The following is a 17,765-nucleotide window of genomic DNA, read 5'->3' on the forward strand; positions in this document are numbered from 1 at the left end:
CGGATGGTGTGCGGATTGTCTTTGTATACTTTATTTTCCCATTTTTCTTTCCACTTTTATTCAGAACTGACCCTGTTACTCTAAACTTTTTTACGAGGTTTAATATAAGCGACTGTCGCGGACCCGTTCACCGGGAAACACAAGCGCTGATGCCGGGCCGCTTGCCGCCGAGTCTCGTAGCGAATGTCAGGGAATGCTCTGTGCTTCAGAATGCTGATCCCAAAATACCATTCGTCAGTCTAGTTTGTGATGTAACATTCTTTAGATGTATAATCGATTTTTTTTAAAATATATATATAGAATCACACTTAAAAGTAGGAGTTGCTTTAAGAGGATAGTTTTCCAATCTATTGAATTCTTTTTTCTAAGACCACCGTATCCACTGTTAATCGGAACTGGACCTACAGTTTAAAAGTGGAATCCAAACCACTATATGTCTCCACCGGATATCGAACCCGAGACCCCTTAATTACAAGGCATCTACGCCATCGGAGAGTCCTACCAACCGTATTGAATCCATAAACTGAAAATGCATAAAATACAGTAAATGTATTGATTGAGGTTGACCTTTCACTGAATCTATTTTAGATAGTAACTCGACATCTGTAGAAACATTAGCATATTTAAATATTAATTTGGATATGAACCTTCAGTTTGCGCTTATCGTAATGAAATGCAGTAAGACGATTATTTTAATAGACTGAAAATGTATGTTCAGCTTTATATTAAGTCAGAGACCTCAAAATCGGCTCAAATCAACGCTCGGATTAAGTAGGGAGTGGATTGTTAGTTAAAAGCATTTTTTTCGTTGCTTCAGAAGGCAGCCATACTCGGTAGGAGTGCTACAATATAATCTGCGAAGTCTTGTTTCACACAATTTATTGATTGATTTTGTATTTTAAGTCCACTTTATGCACAGTAAGGCTAATCGGTACTGGACCTACAGTTTAATGTGGATTCCGAACCACTTTGTGCCTCCACCGGGAATCGAACCCAGGATTATTTCATATAAAGAATAATAATTTTGCCTTTAGCACATAAAACACATATTTCTAGGGAAATAACATAAAAATGTACATACGTATTTTAAAAATTGAAGAAAAAATGAATGTTACGGAATTCTTTGTGTAAACGCATTAAATAGACGAAATAGGTGGTAAATTAGTAAATTAACTACCCTATTTGGGGACTCCACAACACACCGGTCACTACTGCTACAGCGTCTACAATGCCGCTATACTACTGACCTACGCTACAGTTTAAAGTGGGATCCGAATCACTATGTGTCTCCATCCGGTATCGAACCCAGAACTTTTTGATTACAAGGCCCCGAATATGTAGGTTAATTGTTGGTGTGTGCATGACATACCGTACTTGAATGAGCACTTCTAACTACGTGTGATGTGGATACATCGTTGTTCAGAGATAATCGGCATGCATTTTCAATTGACAATTTGGATATATATATACTTTGTTGTTCATAGTAATCAACGGAATGCAACAAGCAAATAACGTTAATTTTTGACAGAATTTTGAATGAAAATATTTGTACTTTTAACCACATACAAGGGAGATATAATTGAAAACCTTCATTTGTTTTTGTTTCTTATCTAGTAGATTTATGTGTGTAGGGTTGCACAAGTTTGCTGCATTTTAGCACAGACCTTTAGCTGATCTACATATATTTTCAACTTTCAGTTAGTGCCTGTATGCCTTAAGAAGAATAAGTCTTTGGGTTCCACGTGCAGTCACTCATAAGCCACTGCGAAAGTCTTGCCACCTATCTGCCTGCGAACTGAGGCCATTGTCGAACTTTCTCCCCTATTAGTAAACTTGCTGGTGTGGTAAGCACTCGCAGAGATATTGAATTTTCATTTGCCGAGAAATTTCTGTAAGTTTTATGCTGACAGGGAGCGAGAAACAGAGGCGGCCCAGCATTAATCATCTAGGGGTGCGGAAGGAAATTTATGGTGTGCGAAGTTGAAAACAAACATAGCATGAAACATTCATGCATGCTTAAGCCACTACATGGAATTTTTGTTTTCTGTTGAAAACAGATTTCGAAAAGGGGGTGCCGGACTCTGTGGCCGAGTGGTTAGCACATCGCGCTGCGACGCCAAGGGTCCCGGGTTCGAATCCCGCTCGGACTTGGTTGTTTCTGAATGTCCATTCATCAATTTCATCACTCATCCCCATCTTAGCAAATTAGCCAAGTGGAACAAAACGCGAAGTAAAATAAACTAAACCAATCAATCAATCGAAAAGGGGGTGCGCAAGCACCACGCACTCCCCTGGCAAGAAACCACTCCTCTTCACTGATGCCAGTGTGTATAGGAGACGCCATCTTTAAAATAATGGCGTTTTGAAGCACACTTGATTAGTGTTGCAGCCTTGAGGTCGTTTTGTAAGTAGCAGTTAATAGCTCGTGTAAATTTGAACTGTATACAGTCTGCCCTACAATTTTTATTGGACTTTTAATGTTTTTATTTGACTCTTGTAATATTTCCGCAGTTTTTAGAACATATAAATTCCGCTCCCTAGTGGTAAGAGCCGAAGAGACACCGTGGAAGTTCACGTTCGCTGGGTGGACCTTGGGTCGCCTTAGGATGACGTTGCTCCTCGTCCAACGGCGTGGGGGAATGTGACGGCAGCCACACAACAGAAGCTGTCTCATGGTAGCGTGACATCCACGTGACAGAACGATTAGAAGGGCTCTGGTTTTTGCGGAGGAGAGCGGAAAACCACAGCACCGCAGCCAAGAGTGTAACGCTGACCGCATCATTACGAAATTGCCAGCGTGAATGCATCTCCTTTCCGCCGCGAGGGTTTGGGGTCGGACTTCCCGAAACATATGGAAGAATTTTCTTAATATCAAAGTTTCTGCCTCACTGTTCACGAATTTGTTCACTTGGACACATTTCTATCTGTGGAAATATTCAAATTCATTTTTCCCTTCTTGAAATACAATCCAGTTCGCAGTATCTGTGGAAATGCATTATGCAGTGTAGAATGGTAAAATACACTGATGTTAACTCTCGTTCATCTCAAGGTGTATAAAAACGTATGTTGACTTTTGTTTCAACTCCACTTAATGCATAGATAGGCTAACGGATGATATTCAGCGAACAACTTCCCCCACAATTCATTGCGCGAAATCACGCTCCGCCGCCATATTTCGGGCAAACAGATCAGATTCTGAGTTGAAAACAGCCGGGTAAGCATTGTGCGTATGATCTTTACCGAAGTGATTCAAGGTATGATTATCGTGAGGAATGTGTGTACCTACAAAATATCACAAATTTCTCGCTGTAAGAAAGCTTCTCATACGCTTTCCTTAACACGTGCGAATCTGTTTGCCCGACTTATGCTGTTTCTTCCCAAAGTGAACTGGCTGATGACGTCGATTTGAATATCATCCATTCGGACGACTTAAGAGTTAGAGCAAGATCTGAATCACTATTGATCACGCGATCCCTTGGTTCCAAGGTGAAGAAGTTACCACCACGCTATTGGGGAGACAGAACACCTATGCATGTATGTGTGTGAATACGTATGTATGTATCTGTGTACACCCACATGCATACGGTACATACACACACATCCTCAATAATGATAATTTGATTTCCACTGCGTGGGCTACATTTTTTTTAAATTTAAGGAACTCTAGAAAGCAAAATTCTGAGAATATGTTGTCTTGAACATTAACTTACGTGTATCTCCAAAAAATTGACCATTTTTCAATTGGTCGTCTCTGTACACGACAACGTGCCGTGACTTATGCTGTCGTACGAGACATTCGCATTTAAAGAAGAAAAAAAAGTTAAAGCACGTTTCAGAAAGAGCTTCAAATAATTATATTACCTGTACTATCGGATGGAATTCGTAACTAGCACTCTCCTCTTTCGAAGTTGTGTTGAGAAGTCATAGTACGAGTAACACTAAAGGATATAAATTGCAATCATTTTGCACAAAAACAATGAATAAGTATGGAGTTTTTACTATCAGTGACTGCGGCACTTTCCATGGATTCAGGGCTGCAGTTGATATTCCTCCCGGACATGGCTGCACTGATTAGAAGTGCTCATTACCTAAGGGGGCGCGTCACCCACTCTTTAATGTCACCTTCCCCACACCATGTGCAGTGGCGGACATGGAGCCAATTAAGTGGCTACCTCGAAGGACGGGGGGGACTGGAGTTTTTATTCTGCGGGTGTCCCTCCCATGTGAATTTATCACTCGCTTTCCATTAATCTCCGACCGTCTCGCAGATTCATTTATTACGGTCAGTCTACAAGGAAATGCTTTATTTGCAGTGGGTTTTTCCTATACTCCCTTGGAAGATAACTCCCTCTCTTCTCCCCTTGCGTGATCGGTCGATTCTGTCATATTCTTTGTGTGTCTTGGATAGAGAAATAGGCGATTTCCAAGTGGAGGCATTTTCGCAAACAGTGAATGATACATTTCGTTAAGTCTCTTGCATGGTTTATCATAATTTTGCAAATCAATTGAGGTTTGTAGTCCTAATCAGTTAATTTGTAAAGAAAAAAAAATATTTCTACACGGTTTGTGTAAGTCTTGTAGGTTTGTTGAAGCTACAGAGATTGAAATTGTGGACAGCTAGAAGAACCTAGTTTAGTGAATAATCCCGATGGCGAAGTGGTAGTGTTGACGCCTTGTAATCAAGGGGTTCTGGTTTCGATTCCAGGTGGAGGCACATAGTGGTCTGGATCCCACTTTAAACTTTAGGTCCAGTCCCGATTAGCCTTACTGTGCATAAAGTTGACTTTAAACACCAAATCAATCAATTATGCAGAGATTGACCAGTCGAGATGAGACAATTTAAAGTGGGATGCGAACTACCGAAATGCCACGAGGAATCGATCACCGAACTGTGATCGACTGTGAAATAGGGGTGTGTCAGTTTAGGAGCACTATATCAGTTTTGGTGACTTTCCTCTACTGTATCAAACGCTAACTTATGGTTTTACTGCAAATATTTATTTTGAATAAAATATTCACATTTGTCAGCATTTCACACGCACACACGCGTTCCAACTATGTGCAAGATAACTTGAGACACCTAGTTTAACACGGGAGTAGTCACGACAGTGTAACAAGACTATACTTTCACTTCCGTATATTCCATATCACTATTTATTGATTAAACGTTTAATGCTCGTAAAGAGTAACATAAATTTGCAACAGTAATTTGCAGTGACGATTGTTTTGATTACTTATTAAAGTAAAGCTGGTCGTCGTGGTAATCTACGTTATGAAATTTCGTTTTGTTGCCATGTCGTAGAGAAATGAATCCCTAAAATATAATCCAGATTTATAGTTATATTTACAGTATTCGAAAAGTGAACGTTTTGTATAAATATACTTTCGTAGTAAAAATGCATAGACCATAGAACGCTGGAGTGATGTGAAAAAAAAAAAAGAACACTTAATGGAACTTTGTGGTAATTTGTGTGGCGTTCCATGAGCATTTTACAGATTGGAAGCCTCTATTTTTCCCCCTCAAGCCTGTGTGCTCTCACTGTTGAACATTGTTTTCGCTGCTACATTAATTCTTGCATGTCAGGCACCACTGAAAATTTGCAAATAGTCGCTTAGCATTAGAGTGGTGACTGCTTAACACAGTGGTAAATCGATTAAATGAACAGAATGATCCAGCAAATGCGAAAGAACCACGCTTGAAGTATTCGGAAAATTAAATACCATGCCATGAAAGTGCTGTTTTTGGATTCGTCCTAAATTGTCATATTTCAAAATTAATGTACTTTCCGTGTGAAATATTGTGAGGCGGAATCAAGATATTTTTTCTTTTGCGAAAAGCAAACAGAATATTTTCTGAAATTTAGAGTAGGAATTTTAGCATATGATATATAGGTTAAGAGAATTGCATGTGCAAATTTTATTTATTCTGTACGATACAGTTCATCATATCTGGTGTAGCGTAGAGAAACTATTGCTCATTTGATAAAATACAACCTTGGTGACAATGAAGTTCGACCAGAAAGGAATACGTGATTAAATGCACAGAGGCATAGGCGGTGGAATGGGTGACCCGCAGAAGTGACGCATGTGTGTAAGAGGAGGCGTGTGAGCAGGCAAGAATCGTGATCCCAGCATGTTGCACCCAAGGTCATGTAAAGAACAAAAACGGGGAACAATACGCGTGACATTGAAATTCGACCAGGCACCAGACCCATACGGAAAAATTCCAGATAGTGGCGCAATCGACGGAAGCATGACGTCATGGACACGATAAGGGAGTCCGCCGTATATAAGCGCGTGCTGTGCACCGAGGACCCGCAGTGCATCATCACCATGGCCAGGGGCAAACCTATTGACAACACCGTGAGGAGAAGAGTGGTGGAGTTGCAACGGGATGGACTCAGTGAACGGGAAATAGGGCGCCAACTGAACTTACACAAGTCAACCGTCCACTGCATCATCAAACACCACCAAAATACGGGTACTACAGAGCCAGGTAAGGCCCCCGGTCGAAAACGCCTGCTGAACGTGCGTGACCTACGGATATTTAGGCGCTATATCCAGACCAACAATCATTGTTCTGTGCCCGAATTACGACTGTGGACTCGAGAACGCTTTCACATTGAAGTGTCAACCAGAACCATTCGCCGTTACCTACAGCGATGCGGTTACCGAGTGTACAAGGCGAAACGTAAACCCTTCCTTTCAATGTTGAACAAAGGCAATCGACTACGGTGGGCGCGAATGTACTGGGGATGGACATTTCGGCAGTGGAACAGGGTTTTGTGGACGGACGAATCCATTTTCAATGTTGTGTACGGGAAAATACGGAAAACAGCCATTTGTCGGAAGGAGGAACAGAATGAAGCAAAATGTTATGCACGTCGGGTACAGAAACCTGCGTCAGTGATGGTATGGGGATGCATGACGGCATCTGGGGTTGGCCCACTACACGTCTGTGAGGGCATTGTGAATGCACACGCCTATACACGCATACTGGAGCGGCATCTTCCCACAGTGCGAAGGCACCTGTTCCACAGGCGGCGTCTCATCTTTCAACACGACAATGCCAGGCCTTATACAGCGCGGCTGACAAGAGAATGGTTGACTCGCCATCACGTGCGAACTCTGCCATGGCCACCATCGAGTCCCGACCTCTCGCCCATTGAGAATGTGTGGCGTGTTCTTAAGCGACGTGTGAAACAGAGGGGACCCACGACAGTGGCTGCTCTTATCGCCTACCTGCAGGAGGAATGGCACCGCATCGATGTGGAATACCTTGAACGACTCGTCCGCAGCATGCCCCGACGCATTGCCACAGTTATTCGCCGACGGGCGGCATCACACCATGGTAAACAGGATCCCCTCTAACAGTGGTCGAACTTCAATGTCACGTGTAGATGGACGAAAATGTTTTATTTTGTGTGGACACCATACATTGCTGCATTGCAGCGGAAATTATGTTTTCCTTTGTTCCATGTAGCCTGCTGAATAAAATATGTTCAGCATATGCATGTGTTCTCCTTCTTTCACAACGCACTCCTATATTTGTGACTGGTCGAACTTCATTGTCACTAAGGTTGTATTTGTACGCAAGGATATAGGTTTAGGGTCGAGTCCTCTTAGAACCACATTACAAATGTCTGTAGATGTGGTATATTACCTGCAGCTCTGCAGAGGTTAGACGAAGGGCTATTAATTGTAATATTAAATTACAGAGTAAAATATTATTCTTTTGTATTTATTAATTCTACGAAGATTCTGATTTAGACTGAAATTTAAAGTACGACAAATACGAAATGTTGATCTTTAAAATTTGTCACCTAGTACACCCTGGAGTGCATTTTACGGACTAGCGAGGCTTTGGCGCACGACCAGTATAATCATCTGTGGGGCTCGTGTCGTGTTCCGTCCATATCTGTTCGTGATTGTCCTTTCATCTCATCATCTTTCATCCTCATCTTCGCAATTTTAAAAAGTTGCAGAAACACGAAGTAAAATAAATCAATTAATTAGTTTGATTTTTATTTCTTGTATTTTCCAGTTGTGTTGTATGTATGGGTACACTTCGTATTGTGCCATTTTGATGAGGGTAATACTACGTTACTCAAGTATTATGCATGCAAAGATGTAAGAGGAAAACACAGGTGATATTCAAGAAGAAAAGTCGTGTGGAAGTGACGGATAGCAAGGCTACGCTGTCGTTGGGCCTTAGCGAAAGTCCTTGTTAGCGCAGAGGAAAGTTCCTTTGTCAATAGCATTGGCCCCCTTGTTAGGCAAATCGCCGATGTGTAAGATTAGGACAGAAGGTAAAAAATGAAAATAAAAAAGAGGGACGTAATGGTTATGTTGTGTGTTGATGGATTGTTCGTTGTTAATCTAGCATAACAAGATTTTGGCAAGTGGAGGAATCGCATCCACTGGGCGTTTGGTCCGTTAACGAAGATTCCCAGTTTACTTGAAGGTGATAAATTCCTGTGCAAGTTTCGGGGTATCCGAGGGCCTCCTTACTCTCGCTAACAACTTGGGAATCCGTGTAATTTAGATGCGCGGAAGTCGTTTAGAATTGCAAAGCAGTTGAATGTGGTCCAGGTTGTTAGAAATCGGAATATGCTGTCTGGAAAATGTTGCTTCCTTCATGACAAGATACCCAGTGACAAAAAAAGCAGGTAATTTTTTTTCGTCTGTCAAGTTTAATGAAGCCGGCGCTGCTGTACAACTATCCGAAAAAAAAATGCTGGCCATCATGAAAGAACTGCCTATATGATATGCTTTTTTGCGCTGAATGATAAAGCTCCTAATATGCGGGAAAATATATTAGGTGTCCATTTGCGTTTTTCGAAGAATTTAGCTAACTTCCTTTTTGTTAAAAGCAAATTGAGAATTTTATTTTGTCCATTGCTGTTTTGAATAAAGAAGAAAGTGAAAAAAAAATGTGTGTTCGTAGGAATCTTCGAAAAATATTTCAAAATTCTTGCTCGAGGACGAAATGTTATTTATGTTTATGATAAGCTCAAATAATGCGCCGTGGAATAGTTGTTTAGCGCAACGGATTTATAGTAAAATTACAGGTCTGTCGTAGGTTTGATCCCCATCACCGGCAAAAATAAATTTGTTTACCTGAAGACGAGAGAAGAGGAGGTGCTCTCTCGAAGCGTAAAGTTAGAACAACAGGGTTCCCTCACACTTGGAGAAGAATAAAAATCTCATTGAAAATCACCTAAGTGATCAATGAGTCTCATTGAAGTACATCTGAAGGACTAGAATATTACCTGTTGATATTAATTATTACATCTTCAGTAACTTTTTACCCACAAGCTTCTTTGAAGATATAGGTTCATGATATATGTTTATTTCGCACTACAGATTTCTTGATATTGTGTCTATTTGTTAACTCCTGTGTGCCAAACGTGAGAAAATATTTCTTCTATGTATGATGTGCTCGAAATTTTATTTTATGAGCTGTAATACAAGTTGAAAATGTGTTCAACTCCCACAAAACCTGTAACCTTGGCCCTTAATTATGTGCACAGATATGACATTTTATTCTTGAACTATTTTTGTTATTGGTATCAGAAAGGGGACTGATAAGAAATTTTGGCTAATATCGTTAAAGCACTGATGTATGATTGATTGAGTTGGTGTTTTAAGTCCACTTTATGCACAGTAAGGCTAATCTGGACTGGACCTACAGTTTAAAGTGGGATCCGAACCACTATGTGTGTCTACCGGCTATCGAACCCGTGACCCCTTGATTGCAAGACGACGACGCTACCACTGCGCCATCGGGGAGGCCTAGTACTGATATAAAATTTACTGATACTGATAACCGATATTCTACTGATACTACAAGTATATAATATTGCAAATTTGCCTTGAAGAACATGAATATTTCATTCATCTTCTTAATGTATGCAACTAAGTGATTGCAATGGATTGCAATCAATAAAAGCTTATAATTGAAGGACTCGGATGTAAAACATGATAAGTGACATTTGGTCATTTCTGAGTTCATTAAGAAAAGTTATTAGAAGTTATACTGTAGATAAATTGTTATCGTGTTGTGTTTACCAATTTCAGAAGGCTTCACTGAGTCCAATGCAAATTGAATGACATGGCAATTTCACTCGAAAATTGAAGGACGGCACATTTTACTTTGTAACTGAAAAATGACCAAAATGTCACTTACCATGTTTTACACCCGAGTCCTTCAATTATTAGTTTTTATTCATAAAATGAATAACAAAATGAATGTCCAGATGTCTGTTGTGTGCAGCATAATAAATGAATAAAATAAACAAAATGGCAGAATATTGCACTAAATTACAGGCTATTTATAAATATACTTGATTCGTAAAGTTATCGGTAAAATTACTGATATGCTAAGCCTTAGAATACCGATTAATCTGTCCAATCTCTAGTAATAATAATAATAATAATAATAATATCGAAGGTGGTGATGCTATAACTATGAGGGGAAATGGAGAAGGTCGTTGTAAAATAAATAGACAATGAACACTTCTCGCTACACTCAACCTGTGTGTATTATTTGGAAATGCAACATTGCCGTATGCACAGTTGTCGCTATATTTATTACCTCAACATTTGACAATAAATCCCACGGTTAAAATTAAGCAACCTAAAATTCCTCTCTCTTTCGGAGTGTTGCTATGCCGGCGACAAACCCCACAAAGACTTAAAGCGGGAGTGATTTCCTAAACGTTGCTTTCTAACTTGCATAATGATGATACCAATTAACAGAAAGTTTCCAAAGAATGTTTTGTCAACTGTATACCCTTAGTTGCGACTCTCTCAACTTAATCCTATTAGAATGATGGATTACGACGGAAAAGAGAGACAGCTAGGTGAAATCTCTGTTTGAGGAGCAGATCTTTAATCATATTAGTGGTCTTTTTTCCTCTTTGAACTTTCAGGACTGATTTCGAGACTAAATAAACCATTGTAAGTTCTTTTTAATAGCGTTTTCTTGTCATTTAGGATTTACATAGCTACTGCTGTCTTGTTACTGGCTGTTGTGGCCGACTCTCCTCTTGGTGTATGTAGCACTAGCACGCAACGACTCAAGGTGTTGTTATTAAGCACTTTATTCTTTTGCGGCAATTTTATAGGCAGCAAGAAATCTTTCCATAAAGTTGCAGTGGATTTCTATGACTAAAGAAGATTGAAAAGCATTAGCTTTTACTTGAATACCACTCAAATCCCCACTATTGAGAGCCAATTTTTGTTTTAGAGGATGGGGATGGTGCACAAAACATCTTGTAGAAGACTGTAATTCCAAATATTTTGAATTTTTAAACATAAGAATGAATTTAAGTTTTGTCTTTGCCCTTTGCTCCATTCTTCAAAATGTGAAGCTGATATACAGGGTGTTCATAAGGTCCCGGTACCATTACAAAAAAACAGCTCGGAAACTACATGCAATAGAACAGTGCAGTTGATTGCAAAATGACTGATTGTTGCAGGTGTGATTGACCAAAATGATAACACTACAAGAGATTTGGGACGTAGTATGAGGTCTTCTGGATAGGCATTTTCCTGGCAGGTAGATAGGCCGTGTCGGACCTATTCCCTGGCCACCGCGGTCTCCTGATATCCCACCCTTGGATTTCTTCTTTCGGGTTATGTCAAAGATTGTGTTTACCGCACTCCTGTTCCAGATGTTGCTACTCTTCGAAGAAGAATAACGGAGAGTATCCTAACTGTTACTGTGATATGCTGGGGCGTGTATGGGCAGAAGTGGATTACCGCCTTGATGTTCAGAGAGCAACTTGAGGGGCGCACATTGATGGGTATGGCATATAAATGTGGAGAGTTGAGCTCATTTTGCAATCAACAGCATTGTTCTATTGCATGTAGTTTCCGAGTTATGTTCATTTGTAATGGTACCAGGACTTTATGAACACCGTGTATATTCATTCGTTTTATCACAGTGCTGTTCTCGTAAGTATTCCAGCGTCTGTTCCTACTTAGGTATAATATTAGAATAAGTTTACTCAACGCGAGAAAGTAATGGAAGTAACCAAGTATACTTATTGCCAATAATAATAAAATACACTACAGACTTCTATTTTTTTCTGTTTCTATGATGGTTTAAGAAATTCCTAGGGGCTGACGACATTATTTCTTCCTTTTCAAACATATTTTTTTAGGTGCTTAATGAAGGGAAAGGCTTAAAAGCTACGAGGAAGTAATTGCTTTGTGCTCTCGTTTTAAACGGCAATGGTACCGAGTTGGATTCCTGTTGGAAGTCCCATTGTCGCTACTGTTTGACGATTCACAGTTTCGAATACTACTTGATGTATCTTGGCCCAGAAGGTACTATCGCCTTTAGTTTGTAGTTTCAAATTTTTAAAATAAATTGTGTACATTTTTCACTTGACAATATTATCGAGATGGAATGATTTTCTGCAGGCTTCTTCGAAAGTGAATCTAATACACACAGTTGCTTGTTAACGCGTGTGCGCCCAAGTCCTAAATGCTGGGTATGCAACTGCCGACCACGTTCCATAGGGCAACACTCTTTTAAGACTACAGGAAGTCCGATGCCTGAATAACAAATAGTTCGTGAACTTGTTCTTCGTTTAGGATTAGTTTCACTTGAGAGAACCTGTTTCTTAATTAACCACTGTCAATCCCAGATCTGTGGCAAGGATGGCACTTCATGTTGAATTATTACAGCCTACTGGTGAGGATGTGGAAAAATATTTGTGTTCGTGAAACGAAAAGAAAGCCTCAAGCTCTTTCGAATTTTTTTGTGGCTTGTACTTAGCTGGTGTCTCAGTTTTCGTGAATGATAAATCAACATTATAATTATCAGCTTAAATGCTGTGTGTGTGTGTGGATAAATGGAAGAATATATTTCTTTGAAGGCTGCTTTATTTTATTGAAATTGGATTTGGATAACTTCGTCTCCTCTCTCAGACAGTTATCCAAGTAGTATCTGAAGTAGCATCTTGTTGTCAAGGGGTCTGAATTTATGTGGGGTATCGTCGAGTGTATTAATCTTCCCGATTTCTACGTCACAAGTAATAAGACCCAATTAAGTAGACCAATTGGTCTGTTGGTTCAAATATCATCTTACTGGTTGGCCTAAGTAAGGTCTGAGCCCTGTCTGCTTTTGAAGATTTCATAAGGCCTGCCTGTTTTTGTCTGTAAGTTTTGCTCATTGAGGGCTTGATTACACGATGTCATCTGTAGATAAATAGGAAAAGGTAGTTACCCCAATTTGTTTTTAGGATAGAAAAGTACTCACGAAATGCTCAACTCTTGGTATGTTTTTTAGTTCGTGACTATAAAGAAACTTATTTATAATGGGCACCTGTATGATACATCTCATGACCTTATGTAGTTTCAGGGTATGAACCGCCACAATAAATTTCGCGAGTTCAAATGTTCTATAGTAGAAAGTGGTTGCCATAGCATCTTACCTTCAGATGTCGTTGGCTTGAATTGTGTCTGTGTTTTACTTACATGGATCATATGCTACATAAACCCATATTCATTTTTCAATTGTAATTTCTATACATTTCATGTTGTACTTCTTTGACGAGATGCGTTTCTTATCTTGCAGAAGTTTGCCAGGAGTGCATGGTGGCGAGAGAGCAAACAGAATACCAAGAGCTTCTCAAGTACAGTAACGCGAAGATATTCGTCCGACGAGTAACAGACAAGGACAAGGGCCCCCTGGATAACCCCACACAGAGGGAAAAGAAAGAGGACCCCGAGTTTGAGGTAAGAACATTTCGTTCTCTTCGTGTCGCCTATTCTTGTATTTTCTGTCGATGTATTAAATCTTACAATGGTTATTTCAGTGATTGCAGAGCATTGTCAGTATATTAAATGGATGTGTGCGAATGGTGGCGTTCTTAAGGTTGGGGGTGTGGTATCGTCTCAGGTTGTAAATACCAGTCCCTTTCTCGGCTCGATCTCAGTCTCTAGTCTCAAAACATAGCATAAATAGCATATACAGCTATCCAGCGGCTCATTTTATCGAATCAAATAACTTCCCCTGGTAGAAGCTTTTCCGTTTGATATTTTGTTTTGACACTACGGGAGAGAAAGAAAAACTAATTTTGTCCCCGAAAATATGCAACCACACGGCAGAGGATCGCAATTGACACTCATGAATTGACTTCGCAATTACTGTGATGAAATGTAGGATATAAATAGATAGATATCCGCTTGGAGCCGACCTCTGTACGGAATGGTTATCACCGTGCCTGGGCATGGGTGTTCTTTTTGAGTGCCCCTTCATCAGTTTCATCATATCATTAATTTCATTGCTATTAGCCAAAAGTGGCGGAAGAGCGATGTAAATTAACCTAATAAAACCAATCAATTAAAAGTCAAGGTACGTAGGATGGTATAAAGGTAAAGCCTCAAGCATTCTCGATCGCCGTCATAGTGTATGTGATGTGATCAGCACCACACTCCTGCCGCTTTTATTTCAGAGACTTACGACAGAGATTATGCAGACTGGGTGAACAGCACAGCCGCTTTATGCAGAAACAATGTCTGAAATGTAATCCAGCCTTTCGCGCAACAGTCAAAAATCTTAACCGACTGGATCGCCGCAGCTCATGTAAAATAGCATAATACTGTTACTTTGTAAAATTACAAAGTTGTAACATTTTCCTTTTTTTTCTTATAAAAAGGAAGGATTGTATTTGAATTTTGCAGGTTAATTCGGTAACGCACGTTCCGTTGGAATAAATTATTGTTAGTTGCATTTACTCTCTAAATGTAAACGTTTTAAATTAAAATAGAAACTTCGGGAAGGTATTCTTTCGAATGGTTCAATGAGAGAGTATCTATGTTTTGTTGGTCCGTAAAGTATAGTGTACACATGTTGAGAGAGAGACACCGAGAAACCTTTAAGCTACACCGTATCCTACAACTTTTGCTGCAGCGTTTCATGGACTCTTCTGCAATAAAAATACCGTCCTCGGGAATAAGTGTCTTTTGAGTTTTGTGACTCCATTAGCAGAGTCGTGAACTTCCGGAAAAGAACACTTGAGACGAATCATCCGTGCTGTTGCTTAATCGATCTTCTGAAGAAAATTGGTTAATGTTTCTCTCCCCTTCCTTTTCGGGGAGTTTGCTCTTGGAAGGGATCGATAAACGGAGATAATAAATTACGAAGAATGGGTTGATCATGATAGTTATTATCCTCTTTCCTCGCTTGATAGAGATCCATCGTGTTCAACAAGTGTGAAAAGTGCCCCGCGACATTTTCCCTTCTTTGGTAAAGTGCCACTTGCAATCTTGGCACGTACTCATCAGTCGTGGGAAAGGAATTTATTGTTTCCTCTGTTCCGCATGGTTCCATTGGTTGTGGTGTCTTCTGCTTTTAACACTAGAGTTTTGGGAAAACTAATAACGAAAGTTTATGAGCACTGGTTAGATTTTCTCCTTTTTTTCGTTAGGATGTTTCGCTTCAAGTTTGCAACTAATTTTGACTTAATTTTTGGCGTGCCATGGAGGAATCTTAGAATTGACTATATCCTCGAAACTTCAGCTGAGCAAGAGTTAAGACATTTTAACTTTTTCAGATATACTTCACAGCATGGTTCCGACACATGGCTGATATTTTTACTTGATAGAACACCCTAATCGCACGAAGATATTTTATTTTTATTTAGCGTCGGTTTTGTCTCACTTTTGATTAGAGTTGCAAAAAAGCCGGCATTTTTGAAGGGATTTTTTTTTATAAAAAGCCGGCTTTTTTGAAAGAAAAAAGAACAGGAAATTTTGGCTTTTTACCAATTACAGCTAACTTATTTCACTTGAAGTTACTGTTAAGAGTTTACAGGTTTGTAGTGACATATTTTACAACTAGCTAAAATAAATTTACATGATGTGGCAGTAAGGAGGCGTATATTGGCCAATCCCAGTGGACACATATTGCATAGGCCTAGTGGTTCAGATACAATTTTAATCCTAGCTTACCGGGGAGGACCTTTCAACCTGCAAGCAAAAGAAACCTCTATATATATTTTACAACTGTTTGAAAATACATTACATTCGTTTCCTAGGATGTTCCCAATATTTCATTATTACTTTTGTTTATAAAAACATAAATGTACTTAATGTAATTAGTAGGCAAAATTCATTTTGTGGGCATATCAGGTGCCCTCTATAAATGTCTCTCATTCGAGACACTGATGCCAGTGACAGTGTACAATTGGTTGGTTATAATGGTAATTATTGTAATTTTCATATTTAATAAACAACTACACTTCTGCAAACTAAAAAACCTTAATAAAAATTATGGATTTTCTGAGTTCTAGTGAATGATAAAATGTATGTGAGAGACTCATGAAATAATTGGTTATTATTTTTTATTAATGGTAGTAATTTTTGTATTTATTATAATTAATAAATAACTGCACATATATAATCAGCGAAGGAACAGTTATTCAATTATAAAATGGTTTCTTGAAATTTAGTGATAAAACAAAGTGTGGCTTGTGACCCACCCCCTGGTATGTAAGTTTCTTGTACAGCGCGGGTAAATTAGGGTTAAAACTAACCGTGAAGTCCTAATGAGTACATCTGACCATGAAATTGACTTAAAACAGGCTTTTACATGTTTGTGTCTCAATTTAAATGTTGATGTCATAAAATAGGAAACAAATGTTAGTATCAAAATATTCGATGTTTCGGGACAATTAAAAATCTTTACTGTTCACAACACATATGCAGAAGAATACGTATTACGTGAATGTGTGTATATATCCTGTTTAACGGAACTTTGAGACGGAAGCGATACGTAGCTCTTGGAAACCAACCCTTAGAGGTAAATGCAATCTTTCGAACGGAAGCAACATAAGCTGCAAGTGTCGCTTGTCACTTGGTCTGAACAATTTTCTCAGGGAACTTTCAGACTGAAACAATAAGTGACATGTGTCAGTAATCCAGTAATCCATTCAACCTTTTGAACTGAAGTGCGACAATGAGCTAAACATGTCACTTGCATGTTGCTCGGACTATACTGTTTTCTCAATGGCATGCATCGTGCACTGTTGCATCGGTCAGTTTTTCTTACATGCACGGTGAATGTTTTGCTTTATACTGAAGAAGTATGTGTCGCTTGTTATCTGTGACTTCAGTCTGAAAGCTCCTTCAATGGCACGCATCATGTCGCCTCGGTCTTGTTTGTGCATGCGTGGTGGATACTTGCTTACAGACTGAAGGTGCCCATGTCACTTGTCACTTCAATGTGACCCCCTCCCCCCGCAATGCCATGTGTTGCTTCAGTCTGAATATTCTCTATACTTAAGATTGTTAGCTACTTCATCAGAGATTAAGATTTAATTTAGCCTGTAAATCACAGAGAACAATTGCAAGTACTATAGATGGAAGAGACCTGCTTTTTGATAGGATGTTCCTTTTATAATCATGAATGGGCCTCTGGAGTGGAATAAAGTAATGCTGTTGCCTTGTAATAAGAAGGGGTCTGAGGTTCAATCCTCAGTGGAGGCAGAGTGCTCCGGATCTCATTTCAAACTGTAGGTCCACTCCAGATTTATTTTATAGATTTTTTTCCCCATTTGCGGCCAGTCTTATTTGCTTCTACTTCAGTTTTAGTGCCAGTGTTTTTCAACCGCCGGGCCGCAAAAGTTCAGTTGCACCCAGGGGTTGACGACAAATTTTAAACTAATTTTATATTTAACAGCAAGTATATACACATTTGAACTCTGATTATGCCATACTAGATATATTAATGTTAATTAAGGTTGCAC

The 17,765-nt window shown here is 39.4% G+C and overlaps 1 protein-coding gene across 3 annotated transcripts in view; it reads left to right on the forward strand.

Annotated features, from left to right (window-relative positions):
- Positions 1 to 17,765, forward strand: part of LOC145998801 (ubiquitin carboxyl-terminal hydrolase 48-like) — a 319,266-nt gene that overhangs the window by 174,606 nt on the left and 126,895 nt on the right. For all 3 annotated transcript variants that reach the window (XM_083135408.1, XM_083135411.1, XM_083135410.1), the window contains exon 17: positions 13,592 to 13,752. In XM_083135408.1, coding sequence (XP_082991534.1) covers positions 13,592 to 13,752 — 161 coding nt within the window. The remainder of the gene's footprint in view (positions 1 to 13,591; positions 13,753 to 17,765) is intronic.

This window comes from Lepisma saccharinum, chromosome 14, assembly GCF_977018435.1.
Source record: "Lepisma saccharinum chromosome 14, izLepSacc3.1, whole genome shotgun sequence".
Taxonomy (NCBI): Eukaryota; Metazoa; Arthropoda; class Insecta; order Zygentoma; family Lepismatidae; genus Lepisma; species Lepisma saccharinum.